At 33.8% G+C, this 24,588-nt stretch overlaps 3 protein-coding genes across 3 annotated transcripts in view; 1 reads left to right on the top strand and 2 right to left on the bottom strand.

Annotated features, from left to right (window-relative positions):
- The window catches only part of LOC113515226 (flotillin-2), a 293,605-nt gene that overhangs the window by 2,532 nt on the left and 266,485 nt on the right, over positions 1–24,588 (top strand). The window lies entirely within an intron of this gene.
- Positions 935–5,278, bottom strand: LOC128200949 (glucose dehydrogenase [FAD, quinone]-like). Its single transcript, XM_052896145.1, has 2 exons — positions 5,127–5,278; positions 935–2,840 (listed from the first exon to the last, which is right to left on the bottom strand). Exon 2 carries the CDS (start codon positions 2,838–2,840, stop codon positions 969–971), a length of 1,872 nt encoding a protein of 623 aa, XP_052752105.1. The 5' UTR covers positions 5,127–5,278; the 3' UTR covers positions 935–968.
- On the bottom strand, positions 16,367–22,214 carry LOC113514949 (glucose dehydrogenase [FAD, quinone]-like). The gene is made up of 5 exons (XM_026899047.3): positions 21,891–22,214; positions 19,628–19,855; positions 19,159–19,291; positions 18,312–18,431; positions 16,367–17,819 (listed from the first exon to the last, which is right to left on the bottom strand). The coding sequence occupies exons 1-5, from the start codon at positions 22,132–22,134 to the stop codon at positions 16,571–16,573; spliced, it is 1,974 nt and encodes a 657-aa protein (XP_026754848.2). The 5' UTR covers positions 22,135–22,214; the 3' UTR covers positions 16,367–16,570.

The following is a 24,588-nucleotide window of genomic DNA, read 5'->3' as shown; positions in this document are numbered from 1 at the left end:
TTTTTAACGCGCTAATCTCTGGGATTTATCTCTGGGATACCAGTTGGATTAGAATAATTCTTTTTGCATTTGATAACTCATTTCATGAGGAAGTTTATTAGGTTATTCAACACCATGACAATAAAGCTAGTTGTTAATAAACCAATTAAGATGTAGTAATATTATTTTATTATAAACATTGAAGAATAGATAGTCTAATATAATTTATTTAAATTAAATACCTATGCTTAAAAGTTATTTTAAAGTGGTTTTGATTTTGTTGGGGATTAAATAATGACATTCCGAATGCCTCTCACTTTATATACACAATGATAATTATAATAAAACAAAAAAAAATTGATCATTTTAGATAAAAAAAAATATCGTTGCTTTCTAGTACTCATCTAGTCTTTTTCGAATTTAACAATGGCAGCTTTCCTGCTATGTAAAAGCGGGATCCGCTTTATAATGCTGGTTCGGGTCATTCTCGGTACTATGTTATTGCATGTAGAGTCCATACCGTATTATTAAAAAATCGTTTAGAAATATCAAGTTTTATACATGTACATTATGTAATATTACCTAGTGTTGATGTCTCAATAGACACAACAGTTTTGATATATGTAGAAAATTCCTTATATATCAGTGTGCAACTATATGAATGGTTACCGCGCGGGTTTTTCATACAATTATAACATTGAAACCGTATGAAACTTTCTAGAAACTATATACATACCTATAAATGGCAAAAAAATCGCAGGACAATAATATAAAACAAAAAATTAAGTATTACTAGTAAAAGTATATTCTGTTGACTTTAATGTGTCGTTAAAGTTATTAATATACTTCTGAACGAATGTGATTTTATATAAGCCCATTTACATTTACAAGGCGCTTTTATTTTGTTCTATTCTGTTATATGTTCAATTTATGATGACTCATTTACTATCCATGTACTTTTTCCACAATACACACAGTAGATATTATTATTACAATACTCCCCAGTCCTGTTTTATCATATCTGCGCCTTTTTCAGCAATCATGTACACTGGGGCGTTTGTATGACTCGATACTACTTCTGGCATGATACTTGCATCGATCACTCTTAGATGCTCTATACCATGAACTCGAAGTCTTGCATCTACAACTGCCGTTGGGTCATCTTTATTTCCCATCTTACATGTACCACTTTGATGGTAAATGTTATAAGTAGACGTTCGAGTTTGGCAACCGAAATATTCATCACTGCCGAATGGCCCATACTTCAGGCATTTTTTAATAGGCGTACTGTAAAGTTTTGCACCAATTTTTCTTAAGGCAGGTTGTTTCGATATCTCGATAGCCACTTTAATTCCCTCTACAATTTTTTGCAGATCTTCAGAATATTCAAAGTAATTCGGGTTAATCGTTGGATGTACCTTAGGGTTTCTACTTTTTAACAAGATCCTTCCTTTGGATTTTGGACGCATTAACATTGGGAAAACTAAAAATGATTCTGTATTACCTAGCCCGCCATATGTTTCAGCATAAAATTGTTCTTCGTATCCAAAATTAATTGGTAATACTGGATCTGCGTTTAACCCCGTAGTAATAAATAATAATTCTAAATCAGGCCAAGCCAGAGGATTGAATTTGTCTTGCAAATTCAAAAAAATTAGCGCTTCACAGCCTCCAGGTAGTGCCAGTGGACCCTTGTGTGATTTCATCCATTCGAATATAAGCTCTGGATGTCTAAGGATATGCCCTGTACTTATTGATATATTTTGCGGCTGTACAGTAAATTGTAATCCCCCAGCAGCTATGTGATCCATTAAATTATATCCCACATGTAAATCTTTGACTACTGGTATTCCTAATGACTCTAAATGGTCTCTAGGTCCTATTCCAGATAACATCAGAAGTTGCGGAGAGTTAATAGTTCCCGCAGATATAATTACCTCTTTTTTTGCTAATATTTTGTATCTTAAACCAAATTTTTCTATTTCTATACCTATTACTTTGGTGTTAGTCTCGTCAAAAAAGAGTTTAGTAACTAAGCTACTTTTGCTTAAGTGTAGATTATTTCTTTTGTTTATTGGATGTAAATAAGCTCTGCTAGAACTATGTCGAGTTCCATTTTTCATTGATAATTGTAAATAAGATACTCCGGATGGACTGGGTCCATTATGATCACCGTATTTGAAGCCTAATTGCTGGGCTGCTTTTACCCACATTCTGGCCTTTGGCGTACGAAAAGTAGAATGTTCTACATTAAGATATCCTTTGTAACCGTGATATTTTTCATTATCAAATTTCGGTATACCGAAATTCTCGATCTTTTTGAAGTAAGGCAATACTTCATCCCATCCCCAACCTTCATTGCCCATTGCCTCCCAACTATCGTAGTCTTCTCGCATTCCTCTGGTATAAATCATGTAATTTAATACGCTGGATCCTCCGACTACTTTTCCACGCGGCATATTACATTGTTTGTTTTTAAAACCGGTACAGTACCTATCGGAGGGTTTAGTTTTGTATCTCCAGTTCGCGGGCGTATTTTGCAGATACTGGGCAAAAAGAGGAACATCCATAAGGTAGTTTTCATTTTCTCCAGCTTCTACAAGTAACACTTTCCAATCGTGAATCTCCGTTAATCTATTTGCAAGAACACAACCTGCTGTACCAGCTCCTACGACTATAAAGTCGTATTCTGAGAGAGGTACTTGTTGATCAGGTGGTTCGTTTTCGTGATTTATAGTACCTTCTTGAATGAAATTCATGAAAGATAATATTGGCTCAATGGATTGGATAATAGTTGGCGTTAAGGCAATAAAAAATATCCATATAGTTGTCAATGTAGATCCACGGTATGGAGTTCTCATCTGGAATAGAAAAATAAAATATGTATTTGATAAATAAGTATGATATATTTTACATAGAAATATAAACAATTTTTTTTAAATGTGTAACTACGAGGTCTGTCCGGAAAGTTCGTATAAAAGTGTTCTGGAATGCGAGAAAGAGGAGTGGGGAGGCCAGGTAAGCGCAGGACCCCTTCCTTATGTCCCTAACAATGCTTCAGTTCTGGTCTGACCGCCGTGCGGTGCGAACTGGCTTGTCACGCCATCTGTGAAGTTACCTCTTAACGAAACCCCGTCGGCATGGAGCCCGCTTCCGTTGAAGAGCAGCGCGTCGTAATCAAGTTTCTCTCGAAACTCGGCAAGAATGGCCGTGAAATTTTTGCCGATCTCAGAACAGTTTATGGGGATGATGCTGTGAAGGAACCAACCGTCCACAAGTGGCTAAAAAGATTCAGAGAGGGCCGAGACAATGTTGATTGTTTTTTTCGATGTTCGGGGGATTGTCCATCAAGAATTCGTCCCTCCAGGCCAGACAGTTGATGGAAAATTCTACGTCGATGTGCTCAGACGCCTCAAAGTTCGTGTGGCACGAGTTCGTCCAGAATTGGCGCGAGAGGGGCGTTGGATTCTTCACCACGACAATGCCCCTGCCCACACCTCTCTTGTTGTCCGTGAGTTTTTGAGTAAAAATTCCATTACGGTGACCGAACACCCCCCCTATTCGCCGGATTTGGCCCCGTGTGACTTCTTCTTGTTCCCAAAAACCAAATTGGTACTTCGGGGGCGGCATTTGGGGGACATAAATGAGATAAAAAAAGCTACGACGGGGCAGCTGAGAAACCTACAACCAGAGGACTTTCAAGGAGCCTTCTCACAGTGGAAACGGCGTTGGCACAAGTGCATTATGTCACAGGGGGAGTACTTTGAAGGGGATAAAATTGATTTACCTGAATAATTGTAAAATAAAATTTTTAAAAAACTTTTATACGTACTTTCCGGACAAACCTCGTATTAAGTAATTAGCAGCATGATAGAATAAGTAAATATTGTTTCGCGAAAAAACTGACTAATCATAGCAAAATACACGGGCTTTGAACCACGAGATATCTCAAAGATACAATACCAAATCGTGTTTTTTTTTGATGGATGAAAATAGAATGGTAACTTCGCCTGTGCCAGGTATGCTGGTGAGGTACCAGTGAGAGATGATAGGTGAGAGTGAAAATGAATTTCACAAGAATTAAATACGATGGTTTCCAGGGGGAACCGCGCCTAGTATTGCTAGCAATATATCCTATCAGTTTGAAGCTGTTAAATTCAATACCTTTTCCTCCTGCCAAGTCATGTGTTTGTATACAAATTTCGTTTCTGAACAAGCAGTGTTTGCTTTGTGGAGGTAAATAATTTTGAAAATCTGTTCAGAATTGGCAATGTAATCCGATAGTCACGGGCGTAGTCTCAAATATCGTCACAAAATTAAGAACAAACCTTATCAATTGTAAATATGCAATTTTTTTTAATAGGTGATAATGGAATGGTAACCCCACCCGCGCTATTCACCGGCAAGGCTCCAGTGAAGGATGTTAGGTGAGGATGAAGCAGATCAGTTAGCCTATCGTGACGATCCGAGTTAACGATGCAATCTCGTAACGTACAAACAAAACGATTCAGGTGAATTGAGAAAACCTCTTTCTATTCGAGGTGGCTTAAGAATAATATGGAAACACTAGATCCCTGATGAACGAGTTAGATTAGTAATTGACGAGCTTATCCGTTAATATCGTCGTATCATCAATCATCCAAGGCACTCGAATCGATTTATATTTATACTTTAGAAAATATCTTAACGATTTAATTTATTACAAATACACATGAAAACGAAGGCGGTCTAGAAACTCTTGACACCAGAGGATAATCCCCCTATACAAGGAAAGGAGAAGATTGTGGATAATGGAATTAGTGACATCGTGTAAGATTGTGTTCCACAAAAAAAAAATCTAATTCAATCGTGGCAAGATAAATTAGCTATTTTGATTTAAAACTAAACTATTGAACAGATTTTGATAAAATTAATATGGAACTAATCTGAAAGTGAAAATCTTAACGTTAAAAAAGAATCTGGAAGATCGGTTTATAATTGACGGAGTTATGAAGTAACCAACATAAAAAAAATGCAGACAAATGGAGAACCTCCTTCTCTAAAAGAGTTAAATATGATTAATTTATTGGTATCATTAAAGTTAGTATTGTACTTACTCAGTACCTTATTTATATATTTTGTAATTACTTATTCATTTAATTACTTACGGCTTAAATTTGTAATACCAAAGTAGGTACTAAGTTGCAGCTGTAATCTTGAATTAATTGAAAATCTATGTAACACACGATGGGCGCAGCACATGCGTGCTTCTTCAATACCACTGCATCCAGTTCGTCCAAGCTCACGGTTTTATTAACCGCAGAAAAACTGCTAGAATACACTGTGACCTTTATATATAACGTGTACATAATTTACGTAATAGATGTATCTCTAATGTAATATCTGCATAATATTGATAATTAATACATGCAATATACAGGATCGAAAACGAACGTACTTGGGCCCTTTTAATGGAGCTTCTACCAGTAAAACTTAATATTTTCAAAAAAACATGTCGAATATAATCTGCACCAAATATAAGCAAATTACGTTTTACATGAATAGGATTCATTCGTAACAAATCAGTAAAAAGTAAATACCAATTGTTTTGTTTTAGCAATTTAGAATGGAAAACAAGCTGAACGGCTCACCTGATGGATAGTTGGTAACCGTCAAAGACGTGAACAGTACCATGGACATAACAAAATATACAGTGTCACATAAGGTTTTCATATTTTGTCTGGAAGTGGCAAATCCCACTCAAAATTTTGTTGCCACTCTTTTTACAGGAACTCTTCCGCACCAATGATAAAAAATTTAAAGCCTCTCGTAAATTCCAAGTTTTAGTTAATTGTTAGCTATGAGATCATTTAAAATTGAAAATTTTTGACTTCTCAAGTTTTGTTGATTTAATTCACCGTTGTGGATGTGGATGGATGTAAAGGAATTTGATTTTATCCTCTGAATAATATCCCGTCATAATCTTTATATTTAGTTGTAGGACACATAGATAATGGTGAAGATTTTAGACAATCCAAAATTACACTACTGTATAGTTTTGGATTGTCTAAAATCTTTTTTTTTTATTACTGGATACGTCTAGTAATAAAAAAAAAACATGCAATAAGTACATATTATCCTTATTAATAAATTCAAAATTGTGTTTGTTACATTTTGCACTTTTACGGTTTAACCAATGTTATGAAATGTGGTACACTCGTTCACATAGTATTTAGGATTGAGCATAAGTTACTTTTTATCTTGGTCACACGGACGAAGTCATGGCTAATGACTAGTAACTCATGATAATAATCCAGACATAGTTTTTGATAGGCAACACAATTACCTAGATTTATAATAAAACTAGCATGCCACTATTTGCTGTTTATTAATAGAAAACATATTTCCAAACGAAATCATTTCGAAAATATTGTAATGCTGTTTTTACTAGACTTTAAACTTTTGCCCGCTATAAATTTCATGTTTCCTATATACAATCAGAATCTAAGTATAACCGCTGCTGAAATGCAGTTGGTTCTATTTATATCAATGTCTGCAGCAATCAATAACACCAGTCGCTGGTCCTCAGTTTACGAAATATACGTTGTATACTTAGAATGAATCCTTGAAGCCATAATACAACCTAAAACACCAGGATAGGAAGGGGGAAGGGGTTAGAGGTTTATTAGTAATGGGGTCTAACTGCCCCTTTGTTAGCAATATACCTTATCAGGTTGACCTCCACGCGGTTTTCCTTAAAATTTATCGTGGTTAATATTGAATTCGTCACCGTGGGTCAACTGACCTAACTTTTCATCCTCATCTAACATCCCTCACTGGTGCCTTACCAGTGTATACCCATAGCGTGGACGGGAGCGCTATTTAATTTTTATTCATTAAAAATACACCGAGACAAATAAATTAATTGGCGAAAAACAAAGCAATGTGTACTACGTTGCTTTGTTTTTTTTTTATCTATATCACTCTGACAAAGGAGCGTGATGTAGCTAGTATTGGAAATAGAGTTATTTCGTCTAATGTTTAGTGACCATCACAGACTACAGTATTAGTTATAAAACAATACCAGATGTGGCCGTGGTGTGGTTTACTTTTAATAAAGGCAATGTCCCTGCCTGTCTATCCATATTCTATTTGTCAACAGAGCTAACGTAGGTACAAAAAATCAAAGATTCACATAAAAGTTACACTTAAAACTGAATTTAAAATTAAGGCAATAAATAGTTAGTATGGGACAAAACATGAGCGAAGTTGAATCTTTAGTATAAATTAATAAGAACCTAGACATTGTTTTTTCAAAAGTAAAATATTTTGATGCAAGCAGCTCAGGACCGTTCCTTATGGGCAGATAATAGTTGAGATGATAATGTTGATGAAAATATTTGAGATGTTTGATTATCAACGTCCCTGAATGGTATGAAAAGTATGTTTTACTACGTCTTTGTCTATTTTTAGTCCCGTTTTTTTTGTGTCTGATCGTATATCTTCTTTTTTTTTGTATATATCAATGGCCAGTAGCTATAGCAACAGGTCAGCTGAGTTGTAAATCAATACATCTTATGTCACATTTCTTTTTTAATGTATTACTAGGTAATCTTGCCATCTCATTGATTTATATGACTTGTATTAATTAATTACATCATTAACGTTTTGGAGTTGCGTACTTTCCGTAAGAATGATACGGAACCCATAAAGCGTTACTACAAAAACATAAAAATTGTTATTTCCTTTGTTTTTGAAACCGATTTGAAATGTTTTTTATATCTGAAATTATAAATTATAGGTTGCTGGTTGGTACAGGGTGGCCCATAAGTCCTTAGTTATGAAAAACAATTAATTAAAATAAAACTAATTACACTATGAATAATATTTTTATTTGTAAATATAGCTAGAAAAACAGGAATTATTTTTTGTAAATAACGTCGTCCAAATGTAATCCGTTACAGTCACGGCACTCTTGCAAACGCCTTCTGAAATTGTCGATGACTGCGCGGCACGTCACTGCTGAAATGCTTGCCATTTCTCTGCGGATGTTTTCTTTTAGGTCATTAATTGACCGCGGGTTAGAGTCGTACACTTTAGCCTTAAGGTAGCCCCACAAAAAAAAATCCATTGGAGTCAGATCCGGGCTACGTGGTGGCCAGGAAATGTCTGCTCTCTTAGAGATAACTTTGTTTGGAAAAAGTTGATGGATAACGGGCATAGCACTATTGGAGGTGTGGGAAGTTGCTCCATCCTGTTGAAACCATGTTCGGGCATTAAAGCCTGGAAAGTTTTGCAATTTTTGTGTGAAAAACTCCTCGATCATGGCCACATATCGCTACGAAGTAACAGTAACAGCACGCCCTCTGCCGTCCTCAAAAAAGTAAGGCCCTATGATGCCATGGGCTGACATAGCGGCCCAAACTGTAACTTTAGGGCTATGTAAAAGCTTCTGGTGCTTAAGTTTTGGATTAATCGGGCTCCAATAGCGGCAATTTTGTTTACTAACATGTCCGTTAATGTGGAAGTGTGCCTCATCAGAGAACATTATGTTATTGCGTATTACGAAGTAAACCGATTAAACATTTCATTAGCATAATTCACTCTCTGAATAGCATCAGTTTCTTTTAATTCTTGCACCAACTGAATTTTGTAAGGGTGCATAAATAAATCTTTCTTCAAAATCCGTTGTAACGATGTCCTGGATACGTTTAATGCACTGGAACGCTTACGAGTTGACTGTGTAGGATTTTCTTCACGAATAGATTGTGCCACTGTGTCGATGTTTTGTTCCGTACGTGATGTCCTTGGGCGCCCCAACCGCGGTTTATCTTGTGATTTTACGAAATAATACAATAAAGAATTATTTCCGTATCAACGTATATTCGATACAAATTTTAGACAACTGCAAAACAATAGAAGAACTATATTCGAATTAAGAACTATTTCTTTTTCACCCTCCTAATTTTTACGTTTACGTGAAAATTATAACAGATAAACATACATTTTACTATTACAATAAATCTCACACTTTTCACATGACAGTTTAACTTTTTACGAATTAGCACAACTTAATACAAGTATTATTATATATAAGAAGTTACATTACTATAATGACAAAAAATAATATTAAATAACAAACTTAGCAAATACTTGAGATCAAAAAACTTTTATGTTTGTTAAATTTTATTTTATTCAATGCTTTTGTAAATATATCTGCAATTTGTATTTCTGTTGGACAATAGGTAATGCTAAATTCATTATTTTGATACAACTCGTGTATATAATGATAACGAACGTCTATGTGCTTGGACCTCTTATTAAACACACCATTTTTAATTAATGCAATAGCGCTCTGATTGTCAATATGAAATGAAAGTTTTATATCAATATTCAGATCTTTAAGAAGAGATTTTATAAACATAGCCTCCTTACAACATTCAGCTGCAGATATAAATTCTGCTTCTGTAGAAGACAACGATACAATTGGCTGTCTTCTGGAGCACCATGAAATAGGACCACCTGACATCATTAAAACATAGCCCGTTGTACTACGCCTTGTTTTAAGATCGCTCGCATAATCTGAATCACAGAAAGCGGTAAGTTTTAGATCTGAACCGAATTTGTAGCACAAACCTTCTTCTAAAGTACCAGAAAGATATCTAAAAATTCTTTTTATGGCAATTATATCCTTCTTTTCAGGATTCTCCATACACCTACTAGCTTTACTAACAGCAAATGCTATATCTGGCCGAGTTCTGGTCGATAAATACAAGAGACTTCCTACGGCTTCTCTATAAGGATAATTTGATTTTTCTTCTCCATAGTACTCTATTTCTCCATCTGACTCTATTTCACCCTCTCCTACGGGTGTGGGAACTGGTTTACATTTATCCATATTAAACTTTTTTAAAAGTGCTTTTGTATATTCAGTTTGAGTCAAATGCCAACCTACTTCATTTACTTTTAACTCCATACCTAAATACAAAGAGGGTTCATTATAAGACGTAATCTCAAATTTCTTATTCAATTTACGTAGCAATTGCGTTAATTCTTCTGTTTTACCAATTACTACTCCATCATCAACATAAATAGCTAATAAAATTGACGCATCTTGGTTTTTATATATACATGGCTCATTTTTTAATTGGTCAAATCCTAATTCTTTTATTTTTTCATTGAACTTTTCATACCATCTTTTAGGAGACTGTCTAAGTCCGTATAATGACTTCAATAACTTACAAACTTTATTTTTTTTTGAATCATATTGTACTCCCTTAGGAATTTTCATGAAAACTTGCTCGTCTTCCCTTAAATTTCCATTAAGAAACGCTGTTTTTACATCGAACGTCATTAATTTGTAGTTCTTGGCTGCGGCTATAGCAAACAAAGTTTTAATAGCATTTTGAGATGCAACTGGACTAAATATATCATCATAATCTACCTCTTGTTGTTCATTTCCTCTAACTACTAGTCTGGCTTTATGTTTTCCGTTTTCTTTAATTCTGAACACCCATTTATTAGAAAGTATTTTATGTCCTTTCGTCTCAGTTTTATCTACTATTTTCCAAACATTATTTTCTTGTAAAGAATTCAGTTCACTTTCTATAGCCTTTTCCCATTGTTCTTTTTCAGAACTTTTCAATGCTTCTTCGTAAGTAAGCAAAACATAATCCTTATATTTTTCTGGTAATTTTTTAGTTCTTTTTGATGTTATTATTGTTTCTTCAGCCTCTCTTTGTCCTGTTTCTTCTAAAATTATTTTCTCTGCCTCTTTTTCTTCTTGTGGTATTACTTCTTTAATTTGATTATCTTGGTTATTTGAATAGACTTTCACATTAATAGATTCTGGTTTTGTAGTTATTTCGGTGTTTATATTTTTACTATTTCTTTTTACGAATGTGATATCTCTCGCAACTATAACTTTTCTATTAACCTCGTCCCAAAGTCTGTATCCGTTATTTGTATATCCGATCATCCTATATTTTATTGCTCTGGTTTCCAATTTTTTAGTTGATGGCAATTTTTTAGCGAAGGCATCACACCCAAATTCACGAATATTCGAAAGATTTGGTAGCTTTCCATTCCATAGTTCGAAAGGAGTTTTATTATTTATAGACTCACTTAGTAGTCTATTGAGTAAGTATACGCTACAATAAAGAGCTTCACCCCACATTTCTTTTTCCATTTCAGCCATAAACAGCAATGAACGGATTTTTTCATTTAAGGTTCTATTTAAACGTTCGGCTTTACCATTTAATTGAGGACAATATGGTATTGAGTAATCTAGTTTTATTCCTTTTTCCTTACAATACATTCTAAAATTCTTTGAAGTGTACTCACCACCATTGTCACAACGAACTGTAACAACTTTCAAGTTGGTTTCACGTTCTGCTTCTGCAATAAAATTCTTTAAACAAGTAGGAACCTCACTTTTAAATTTTAGTAGAAAAACCTTAGTGTAATGGCTATAGTCATCCAAAACAGTTAAGAAATATCTATTACCATTCCATGTTTCCATCTCAAAAGGACCACAAACATCTGTATGTAATATTTCTAGTTTTCTGCTGGCTCTAGTTCTTACGGTATTGAAAGGCAGTCTAGTTTGTTTAGCTTTTATACATACTTCACAACTTGCCTTCATACCTTCGTTTTCTATTTTTACACCATCCGCTACATTAGGTAAAATTTTTAAAATATTCTCACCTGGATGTCCTAATTTTCTATGCCAATTTTCTGCAGAATTATCATTTTCCTTTAATAAATATACTTGTTCTTCCATTTTTACTTCTTTTTCTAATTTAACTACAAATAAACCTGAGTCTTCTTTCTTACCAGTTATTACTTTACCATTGCTGCGAATCTCTACACCATGTTTATTAAATAGAACGGAACCACCATTCCTAACAATCTCTGGAACAGATAATAAATTACGCGAAAGATCCGGCACACATAATACGTTTGTTACATCACATTTAGTTCCAATAAAATCACCTACATACGAGGTCTGTCCGGAAAGTTCGTATAAAAGTGTTCTGGAATGCGAGAAAGAGGAGTGGGGAGGCCAGGTAAGCGCAGGACCTCTTCCTTATGTCCCTAACAATGCTTCAGTTCTGGTCTGACCGCCGTGCGGTGCGAACTGGCTTGTCACGCCATCTGTGAAGTTACCTCTTAACGAAACCCCGTCGGCATGGAGCCCGCTTCCGTTGAAGAGCAGCGCGTCGTAATCAAGTTTCTCTCGAAACTCGGCAAGAATGGCCGTGAAAGCAAAGAGTGGAAGACATCCGGGGAACCACGAACAAAAAAATCAAGAAAATCCCGCTCAAATGTCAAGACAATGTTGATTGTTTTTTTCGATGTTCGGGGGATTGTCCATCAAGAATTCGTCCCTCCAGGCCAGACAGTTGATGGACTGGCCGGCAGGCCAGACAGTTGATGGAAAATTCTACGTCGATGTGCTCAGACGCCTCAAAGCTCGTGTGGCACGAGTTCGTCCAGAATTGGCGCGAGAGGGGCGTTGGATTCTTCACCACGACAATGCCCCTGCCCACACCTCTCTTGTTGTCCGTGAGTTTTTGAGTAAAAATTCCATTACGGTGACCGAACACCCCCCCTATTCGCCGGATTTGGCCCCGTGTGACTTCTTCTTGTTCCCAAAAACCAAATTGGTACTTCGGGGGCGGCATTTGGGGGACATAAATGAGATAAAAAAAGCTACGACGGGGCAGCTGAGAAACCTACAACCAGAGGACTTTCAAGGAGCCTTCTCACAGTGGAAACGGCGTTGGCACAAGTGCATTATGTCACAGGGGGAGTACTTTGAAGGGGATAAAATTGATTTACCTGAATAATTGTAAAATAAAATTTTTAAAAAACTTTTATACGTACTTTCCGGACAAACCTCGTATTGTGACTTCATACTAACATCTTTCTTAGCTATACCAACATCAATAGTCTTAGGTTTGATATTAGAAAGTAAAGTTTTGTCATTGACCATATGTACAGTACAACCAGAGTCGAGAACAAAACTTTCTGACATTTTAATTGTATTACGGCTAGAGGCTAAAAAAGCAACATTATTATCGTACTTATTTTTTCTAAAAAAACAATCTTTCTCTTTGTGGTTAGTTTTCTTACAAATTTTACAGTATAAAGAATTTCTACAAAATTTTGCTATATGACCGAACTTATTACATTTAAAACACCTATTAGAAGAATGCGAGGTTATTGTCTGTCTATTATTACCTTCTTTTTTCAGCATTCTACCTTTATTTCCAGCAACTAAGGCCACTGATTGCACACTCTCCTTCTTCCTTTCTTCTTCTTTTACTAATCTCAATCTTAAATTCTTTAATGTTCTTTCTTCTTTAGGAGTACTTTCCCACGCAGTTATAAACGGTTGGTATGAGTCAATATTCGAAAATATGTTTAATATTTTGGATTCTACTAACGCATCATCAAAGGGCATTTTTAGTTGTTTTAATCTATGAACCAAATTTTCAAACCTTGAGAAATTTTCATCCATTGTCATATCATTTTCAAATTTATAATTATAGAAATCTTGTAACAAACTCATCTTTTTTCGTTCTTCCGATCCTTCGAATAAATCGCTTAGTACTTTATACATTTCATAAGCAGTCGTACAATCAAATAGTTGTGTTTTATATTTTTTTGATACTGTTTGAAGGATGATGTGCTTAGTCAAAGCATCTTTATTCGATTGTTCGCTTTCTAGTTTTATATTTACGTTGTCTATATATTGTATCAATCCTTTCGCTTCCAGCAGAATCCTTAATTCGAATTTCCATAACTGAAATAATGTTACATCATCTAAAATAGTGACTCGTTGAATTTCTTCTGCTGTTGCGACGGCCATTTTCAGATTGAAATTTTTCTTTTTACTTTTACTTTTTACTTTTAATATATTTTTTTTATTTCTTACTATATTTTATTTATTTTACGCGCAGAAACGCAAAAACTAGCCCATAACCTGTGATTTTACGAAATAATACAATAAAGAATTATTTCCGTATCAACGTATATTCGATACAAATTTTAGACAACTGCAAAACAATAGAAGAACTATATTCGAATTAAGAACTATTTCTTTTTCATATCTAACGTCGAACCGGTCTCCTCGAACTTAGCAACCCAATTCTTAATCGTTTGGAGAGCTGGGGTGTCATCAAAGTTGTGTAAACCTTTGTGTTCTCGAAATTTACGCCTCGCAACGGTTGCCGAATTGTTGTTTTGATAAAACTCGCGCACACAAAACGCACGGTCCGCACCGGTGAAACGCTCCATCGCGACTAAATTCCCAGAAACCGAAGTTACTGCCCCCGCTTCCCCTGCACCGCTCACGCGCGCCGTTTTCGTTTAATTCAAATTTTACTTTTCTAAGGACTTTTGGGCCACCCTGTACTTTTATTCTCTTATATCTTGTAAAAAAGAAATAGTCTTCTCAATTGAGTGAATAGAGGAATCTCTATAGGCGACGCAATAATTGCCGCGTTTTTTATGCGGGTTGGCAATCGCAGTTAATTTTTGGTCATGTTTCCTTGCGTCGCGTCTTCGCGTCTTCAATCCCTTGTCCATTAAGTCACTTTAATCACCTCTTACAACACGCAAGGGAAAGGAAAGAGTGATTCATTCCACAGAATGGATCAATCTTTCCTTTTTTTTTCCGGGATGACACGGCAAATAAAAAAAAAATGCGTATGTAGAAGTATTAGTTTGAATTTTATTTGTCTAGTCTAGGTATATGTTTATTTGTTAACTCTTAGCGCCTTAACGGCATCATCTACAAATTTTACGTACACGTGCTATTTGAAACGGAGAACGGGTTACTATTTATATCGGCTAATCAACATATCCAGGTAACGCGGACAAAGTCGCGGATAAAAGCTAATTTGTTTATAGTTAAATTACCTACATAGTCATAGTAATAATAACCAAGGTGTAAAAATTGTATAAAATAATTTTCGGAGTTCTTGCACGTGATACCTTATGTATACTATGGTTTAATTTTTTTTGTCTTCATTTAAATGGCGTTATTTCAGTCTTGAAGCTTTCCGAAGTGGAGTTAGGTAAAACTACCAAGAGCTAGGAGTAATATAGGAAATGAATGGATGGATGAATGGAAATGAAGGAAAAGAAAAATAAATTAAAGAGGAAAGAAAGAGCTAGACTTTACAATGAAAATCTGAATTGCGGTTCAATAATTTGCAAGTGAACAAGCCATGACGCGCGCCTGTTAGATTGTTCGTAGCAAAATGTACAGAAAGCGAAATTGAATGTCCGAAACATCACAATATGCCAATAAGTAAATGATATATTAATTCTAAATAAATGAAACTATTATACCACAGAATATTCGTGTACAGGAGATATAATAAAAAAGTTTTTTTAAATTAACGAAAATCTTAAAAAGAATGAAGAGGGTTGAACATTAATATAGAAACATTATTATGTATGTATATACAACGCAAGATTTACTGCTAATGTTTTATTAGTAACTAGCTGCCCGTCCCGGCGTCGCACGGGTGGACATTTTTACATTTTAAAAAGTGGCCATTAAGGCTGCACACGCGACGGAAGCTTCAAGATTGAGTAACTTCTCTCATTTTCCCAACATTTCCCTTCACTACTCTGCTATTGATCGTAACGCGATATTCTATAACCTGCCCAGGAGTATGAAGAATAATTATACCAAGTTTCGTTAAAATCCGTCGAGTAGTTTTTGTTTCTACAACGAACATACAGACGAACAAAAATTTTACTGATTGCATTTTTGGCATCAGTATCGATCACTAATCACCCCCTGATAGTTATTTTGGAAATATATTTCATGTACAGAATTGACTTCTCTACAGATTTATTATAAGTATAGATAGAAGATATATTAGGCAGTATTTGGACATTATACCCAATATTGTTTTATATTGGGTATATTGTCCAAATACTTATACCATATATATATGTAGATATTAACTTTTACCCACCCGCGAGTCAGGGATATGTCCTTCTCTGTCCTATATAATATGTTAACACCAAATTGATAATAATTGCCGTTAAAGCGCCATAAAGTAACAAACAAACAAAGTCGCTTTCACATTTATTATATTAGTAAGGATAACTTTCTGATTATATTATAAAAAAATTATGGCCATAAAAATACAGAATTCGCCCAACGAGTTTGACGCAGTCCCAATACTAAAGAGGTTACCAAAGGTTTTATACTAGTTATAACTAAATTTCCTAATTGGTAACTATTTAAATTATAAGTTATGATTCAAAATTGTTAATAAAATTGTTCCATAATTGTCGGAGTAATCGGTGGGCATATATAAAAAAAAATATATTCCTCTTCCTTTTTTGAAGTCAGTTAAAAATACAATTTGTACTCAACTATATTTTTATATATTTAATACAATTTTTTCCCATTATAAGGTTTAACAATAAAAATGATAAAATTATTTGGTAATAATTTTATCATTATTTTACCATAATGTGATAATATAACAATTAGAACAAAACTGTTTATGTATGTAACATCAGTACGTTACTGATTAGTAAGGGGGAAAAATTTAAGTTGGAAATAAGCAAGACAATTTTAAATACTCCAAGTAGCCTTTATCATATCTGCTGCTTTTTCTCCAATCATCATAGCCGGTGCATTAGTGTGTATTGAGACAGTACGAGGTATGATACTGGAATCAACCACTCGTAATCGACCGATACCGTATACTCGTAATTCCGGATCGACTACAGCCTGAGGGTCCCCGGCGGGACCCATCCGACATGTCGCGATTTGATGATGTAGCGTAGCAGTTAGCATTCGTATTGCACACTCCCAATATGCATCTGAATCAAACTCGAATGAACGGCACGGCAAATAGTCAGCTGGGTATATACGCGCTCCAAATTTTTGAAATGGTTCAGTTGCTGCTATTTTTTGTATATATCGAATTGCAGCCACAAATGTAGCTATATCAGTCGGATCAGTTAAATAATTTCCAACCATTTTAGGATAATTAAATGGATTTTTATCCTTTAGCTCTATATACCCTACTGATTTTGGGTGCAGTAACATTGGAAATGCGCTCCAAGTATCTGTATCGTCTATGGACCCGAACGCTTGGTCGAAAACTTGTTTTCTTATTCTCATGCCTCTTCTTACAGCTTTACTTCCACTCGGACCACCATCAGCAACGAGAGACCCTCCTATTGATATTAGTTCTATATCAGGAATTGGTTCTGGATCATTGGAGATAGGTGTTTTGATGTACCCGATACCTTCTACTGCGCCAGGAGTAGATAGTTCATTATCGCCATTTCGCAGCCAAGAAAAAATAGAAGTTAAAGTTATAGCTGTACTTTCGTGAATACTCACATTTGTAACATTAAGTGTAAATATAGTCCCGGGAAAGCATATATGATCATAAAGAGTTTTCCCTACTGGGAGATCTTCAATAACGTGTATATCTTTCGAATTTAAGTGATCCTTAGGCCCCACACCAGAAAGCATAAGAAGCTGTGGTGAGGCGATAGGTCCTGCAGATAATATTACTTCTTTGCGTGCGCTTACTGTATATAAACGCCCATTTCTTGAAAATTCAACTCCGTAAGCTGTTTTATTATATGGGTCTATTAATACTTTTGTCACTATAGTCTCGGGTAGAATGTGTAGGTTACGTCTTTTCTTTTGTTTGTGCAGGAAAACCTTTGCAGCACTAGCGCGATGACCCCCTTCTGTAGTTACTTGTACATAACCAAATCCCAGTTGGTCTGGTGAATTGTAATCTATTGTTGGATGCCCAAGAATTGCGCCAGCTTCAAGAAATGCTTTAATTAATTTCGTTCTGAAAAAGTGGAACATTTTTTAAATATAAAATCACATTATACTATTTTGGAGTAAAAGTTCTTGGTTGGGCCAGAAAATATTTGTTAATTGCAGTGAATACTGTGATAAATGAAGACTGAATAGAAATTAATTTATTGTTTTATTTAATTTGATTTAAATAATACAGACATACATATGTAAAAATATAATTGTCTTCTACAAAACAAAAACCAAATTCAAATGTAGTTAATTCAAACCACTTATTTTAAAGTACTGAACTAATTTTGATAGAATTTCTATCGGATCAGTCTGTAAGTATATCCTTTCAGATAAAAACAGAACTTTCCAAAGTGGTTTACAACTGACGGGGTTATAAGGTAACAATCATAAAAAAAATACAACCGAATTAAGAGCCTCCTTCTTTTTTAAGTCGGTTTGAAATAAATGCAAGGGTATATTAAAAAAATAAGGATAAAAATATTTAAGAAGTATTTGTTGTGTTCAAAGATACCTTTTTGGGACAAATTGTACTGGTAGAACGCCATTCCTATTTCTGCTGTGGTTCATTTCGTATCCATCGAGATCAGCTTTTTCTGATTTCTTATAATAATGTAGCACGTCGTTGTACGACCTGGAAAGATTATATATTTTTTTTATATATTTTTGTTAGCGTCATTAATTTGACATTGTGCTGACTTATCATCAATTGAGTTAGATGACTTGAATTTGTAATCGAGTTATTGGTAGTCATATTTATTATGTTACTCACACAGCCAGTTTATGGCGGTTATGACACATCATATTGTTACATTACTTTGATATCAAGCTATAACCTTACGCTGTGTTCGAGGTTACAGTTTGAATTTTATATTATACTCTTTTATACAACATAGCGACATAGTGGTAAACGTTTATAGACGTATTATCCACCAAGAATTATCTTGATGTACAGGAATATAAACTTACAAAGATTCTTCTATGACTAGCATCTCTAATTTTAAGCAAAATAACCATAATGCGTCCTACTTTTTCTTCTTTCTATAATATTCTATTTTAAGCAAAATAACCATAATGCGTCCTACTTTTTCTTCTTTCTATAATATTCTATACTTTGTGTAAGTGACTAATTACTCACAAATTAGTATCTATTTTTACACGACCACTTTATACTAAATATTAACGCCTTACTACAAACTACGGGGCATGGACCTTTTCATTTAAGAGAATTAAATTTTAACAATGCTCGTGAAACAGCTTATACGAATGTTTACATCTATTTAATTCACAAAGTGCGTCTTACTCATACCATAGCCTAAAGACTTCTACTGTACCCTGCTGCTAGAACAATATTTGCTTACCATCCATAGTTTCCATCGGCAGCTATTCGATCCCATTCTTGAGGTCTACCTCGTGTATAAATCATGTAGTTTATGACGCTAGTACCACCTACGGCTTTTCCACGTGGCCAGAAGCACCGCTCGTTTGTCATACCTGTAAAAAGTCTATGTTAATCATATTGAATTTTTTTAATTTTATCTGCGTAGTAGCATATTGTGACTGTGCTCTCATGAATTAGGATAAAACCGCAACTCGTACGCTAGTATATAAATTTGAGATAAAATAATCTTTGCTGCATTTTTTATACGAAATAGTTACCTAGTTATTATTAATACTACAATTTATAATTTCTTATTTTGGGTTCCAATTGTGGTTAAAAATTTGACTGTATAAGTAAGTTAAACTAATTAGTGAGAATTTACTCCAGTGACATTATATTACACCCTCGTATGCCAAGATGAAGTCGGTTTAGATTTTGTTTAGACTTACCCATACATACACCATGTTGCGGTTCCATATAATATTGCCATGTATAATCTGTCGCTTGAAAATAGGGTGCTAGTGCTGGTACGTCGGTTAGGAGCGTCTCAGGTTTGCCCGCCTCCAACAGAAGAACTGTAATGTTTTTGTTCTCACTGAGTCTAGAAGCTAAAACACTGCCAGCTGAACCCGCGCCAACTATTATGAAGTCGTACTCTGGCAGGGGTGATGTCAAACCTGAAATTTGAAATGATTCCCCACGTATATTTCTTTATGACAGTGCATAACATTTGATATTTTCGTTGTATTATCGTCAGTATAAACGAAGGTCTCTGACATGGCTTATCAGGACAACGGAATTTACGTGCCCTCCGTAGTATCCAAACAGGAATGAAATCTTGAAATTCCCAGATTGCATCCCAAAATGAAACAAGTTTATCAGCTTTCACTAAATATCTGATATATTTATACCTACTTACTTGTATATAGATTTTTAAAATACATAATAGAGAAAAAAGACCAGCAGTCAAATCCAAATAGACATGGGTACTCATGATCATGAATATAAATGTTATATTGTGAGGATGTTGAACTCGCAATTGCCAGTAGATATGGCAATGTGTTAAATCACTATACCATCACGTGTTTAATAAAAATTAATAAGCTATATTTGCATGGTTTACTCGTAATTTGTATATGTATACCAATTAAATTATCCTTAACATTTTATCCTATTTCTTGTTATATGGATATATACTACAGAATATATTATGTTATACCAGTTATACAATCTTACAAGTATTTTATATGTATAGTGGTTTTTTTACAATAACATGTTTCAAAAGTAACGGTATCTTTTTACTGAATGTGGGGTCAACACTCGCAGATATTGAGCCTGCGGTTGATATTGGTAATGATCAAAAAGGTATGTATATTATATATATATATATATATATATATATATATATATATATATATATATATATATAATTTTTTTAAGTAGTAAAGTAATTGTATATAACATTTATAACAACTTGAGGAAAATTTAATACTAGCATGTTCATACCGTAATATTAGAAATATGAAAGTGAGTATATTCGTTTGTTATCCCTTAACTCCTTAATGGCTTAACCAATTACCATGAAATTTGATATACATTTACTATTCGGGATTGAGAAAAATATAGACTAATTTTATTCCGGCTAATCAAATTATTCCGGTTACACGAATGGAGTGGAATGTAAAAATTTATCTTATATTACTATTATAATAATTTATAACTAAATAATGTCTGCACATACGAGATATATTTGAGGAAACTCGATATTGAAAGTCTTAATAAGATCACGTTAATGCTATTTCTCATAAGCTAGGCAGTTTTTAAAGTTAAAAAGATCAATAAAAGCCAAAATTTTTTTTTTATAATTATGTCTATTATCTTATGTTTCTTCCGGTATCACGCACCAAATTGGATGCAGTTGCGGATGCGGCATAGATTCTTAAAAGTCGAACTTAATTAGCCTTTGAGTCAGGTAGGTATATATTTTGTCTTGATAGACACGGTCTATTTTATTAATTTTCCTACTTCCGCAATCCACGCGTACGAATCAGCGGGGCAAAAGGCAGACAAATAAAAATAAATATTAATTTAGCTTTATCTCTTTTCAAGATATCCCATCTAATTTTTTTTTTAAATATCTCTTTAAGTATATTGTATCTTTATATCTCTCTCCATCTGATATAGACTCATAGTTTCTCTCTTTAAGTCATTGTTTTAGTTGGCACCGTGTATATTGATAACTGTCTTTAGCATTATAAGTAAGAACTATGTATGCACCTAAATATTGTATTTATTTTTCATATTCAATTGTCTTTTGTTCTTTGTAATTTTTAGGCTGATTGTTTTCCAGCCAGTCTTAATAAATAAAAAAAAAAGCATGAACGCTTTTAATACTAACTGCTTTTAGTAGGTATATTATGATTTGTAATTAATTATGACAATTTGTTTATGGTTGTTATTTTCTTATATTGTTATTTTTAATGGATGCTCGATATTACAATATGTTTCACATACTTTGAAGAATCGAGTATAGTATTGAAATTAGTGGATACATGATCATAAGTGAACCAGCTACGTTACAATATATTCTGTAATGTCCATGATTCTTCAAGTATATCAGGTGAGTCATCAGCTTGATTGTCATCTCAAGTTGCATAAAAAAATAGTATAGGTAGAATACACAGATAAATTTATTAGAGATAAAAATCTTACCGTCAGGCAAATCATATGAATCCCTCAAAAATTCGAAGTAGTCAGCCGTATTTATGCCTTTTCTGCCAAATGCTTCTAATATAGAATCTGCGATAGAATGTTGATATGGGAAAAACAGTCGCCCGTTTCTAAAACGATTCATTTTTGGATCCGAAAACAGATTATTGTTTGTTGTTTCATATTTGTTTTTAGCGTAACTTGACATCGTTAACAAGAAAATAATTGATATCACTTTGAAAAACATTGTCACTATCTGTATTCTTATAACCACTGGAAAATGTAACTACTGAAATTTTTTTAAAATAACGCGTGATCTCTATATGAACGATATGTCAGGTATGCAATGGTCTCAGTTGAGGATACCCGTCCGTATCTTGAACTACAGTTAAATTAAGGCGCCTAAACACTAACGGAAGTTATTTAAAAAGACTTGTCCATCACACATACTTTTTATTTAAACAATTGTTATCAATTTTTTATTTTTAAACAAACTTTAAATAAACTAATTGATAAACAATTTAAAAAAGAAGAGGTTCTTAAATTTTGTTTGTTTTAATATATTTTGTAATATCTTAATAAATTCTAAATCTATTTTTACAATTCTTTTTTATCGGAATTATATCTTTTGATTCATAATTAGTATGGGTTTTTGTAAAATATTTTTTTAATTATTCGAATTAATATACACATGCATGTCGATTTTATTTTGATATATAATAAATAAAAATTGAATAATTTTTATAAATAATAATTAAAATTTTATATAAACTTTACTTGCTGTACAGCTATAGCATGTTATACCTATCGTCTTAATACATTGTATATATTGTCTAACGAGTCGATCCTATTAATGAATTAATACATATTTGTTTTATGACTGTTAATCGTGAACCTTTGATGTATAATTTTTTAGCTTCCATTATTTTTCATAATAACATCAAACTATAACTCCGTGTTCATTAATATTAAAATTCTTCCAGTTCCTTTTTAATTTCCTACCTCGATTTCTATTTGTTTGTGACATAATGTGCAACAATAGCCCTAGTCAAAATTTTAAAAGTATGTCTGTAGGCGCCTTTATTGTAAAGGGACGCACTCATATAAAGATAACTGTAAATGTGGTAGAGATGTGGGCGATTTTAATTATATTTTCTTTTTCTGTTTCTTATATGATCATTTCTCAATAAATCTCTTCTTTCATTAATTATTTTCTACTTACATTTTATCCCTGTTAGCACACCTTGACGGGGGGGGGGGGAGGGGTTGTTAGTAATGGGGACTACCAGTCCCATTGCTAGCAATATACCCTCTCAGGTCGACCTCCCCGTGGTCCCTCCTGGAAACCATCGTGCTGAATGCCAGGTGTATCCATCACAATGGGCTAACTGAATGAAAAGGCATTTCATTCTCACTTATCATCCATCACTGGTGCTCCGCCAGCGTATACCTATAGCGCAGGCGGGGTTAGCATTCCATTTTCACCCAATAAAATAAAAAAAGCTCACCTTTACTCTTTGTTCCATAACTTCTTAGCTTCCTTTATTTTTCATAATAACCCCAATTTATAACTATTACTAATACCAACACTCTTTTTCGCTATTTAATACCCCATTTCGTTTTGTGTTAGTGGCATAATAGGCAATAACAGCCCTTTGCCAATACTAAAAAAAATCGGTATTATAAAAGAAAATACATCATAATTTCGTATTGATTGACTTGCCCGAAGCTTCATTTACATGTGACAGATGTTATAAACAGGACAGGTTATACTTGTAAATGACGCAACCAAATTATATGTTCTCTTGGGTTATGCAGCATTTGTCATATAATGTCTATATGCATACAATTTTTTTTCCTGAGTTAACAAATTTTTATTCGCGAGCAATTAATTTATTTCCTTTTTCTTTGTTCACCACATGGGAATTTTCATCGATTGAGAAAATTTTGTGGAATATTATGGTTTGTTGTATAGTTAAGGTAAATGATTATATATGATATGAGGTGTAAAAAAATGGTAACACTTAAAAAATTAAATTGCATATAGCATTAATAATAAAATTTGTGTGAACTGGCTGCCACATGCATGTAACGTTGCAAGCGGCGGCCATTTCTCATCAGATCGGCACCGACGTCGGCTTGCTATAAATTGCTACATAATTATATTTACACGATTTCTATACCTTCTGTTATTATCTCGTATTATAATTAGTATCGGAAAATTATAATCATCTAAAACTACAGTTCGCCACAATATTTAAGTTCTCTAGGGCCTAACATAACATATGTAACAAACAAACTAATAAAGTATTTGCTGTCCATACTTTGTCATGCATGTTCATGCAACGGCTTGGAACTCGGCTTAGTCCGTCGCATTTCGACGTCTCTCGATGGAGGGTCGGTTGAGTTTGAGGGGAGAGGTAGGTGAAATGCAATTTAAATCTATTTCAAACTATTATAAGTTACTTTATACTATTCTATTTTTTCACTTACATATTTTTCCATACTATTTCCTATAGTAAAAGAAGGAATAATAAAATTATTTATTAAACTTAAAACTATTTAACACGATTATTACTTATTATTCAATACATATAACATCAATAACATGATATATTAACATAATTCAATTATATACTATAAACAATAATATACAATTTCGAACATTAAAACAGAATTAAAAACATAACGCTAGACCTAG

This window comes from Galleria mellonella, unplaced genomic scaffold (assembly GCF_026898425.1).
Source record: "Galleria mellonella isolate WM207_F2 unplaced genomic scaffold, CSIRO_AGI_GalMel_v1 utg312, whole genome shotgun sequence".
NCBI lineage: Eukaryota > Metazoa > Arthropoda > Insecta > Lepidoptera > Pyralidae > Galleria > Galleria mellonella.
The sequence above is the reverse complement of the archived record's forward strand: the minus strand, read 5'-3'. Positions and strand labels throughout refer to the sequence as shown.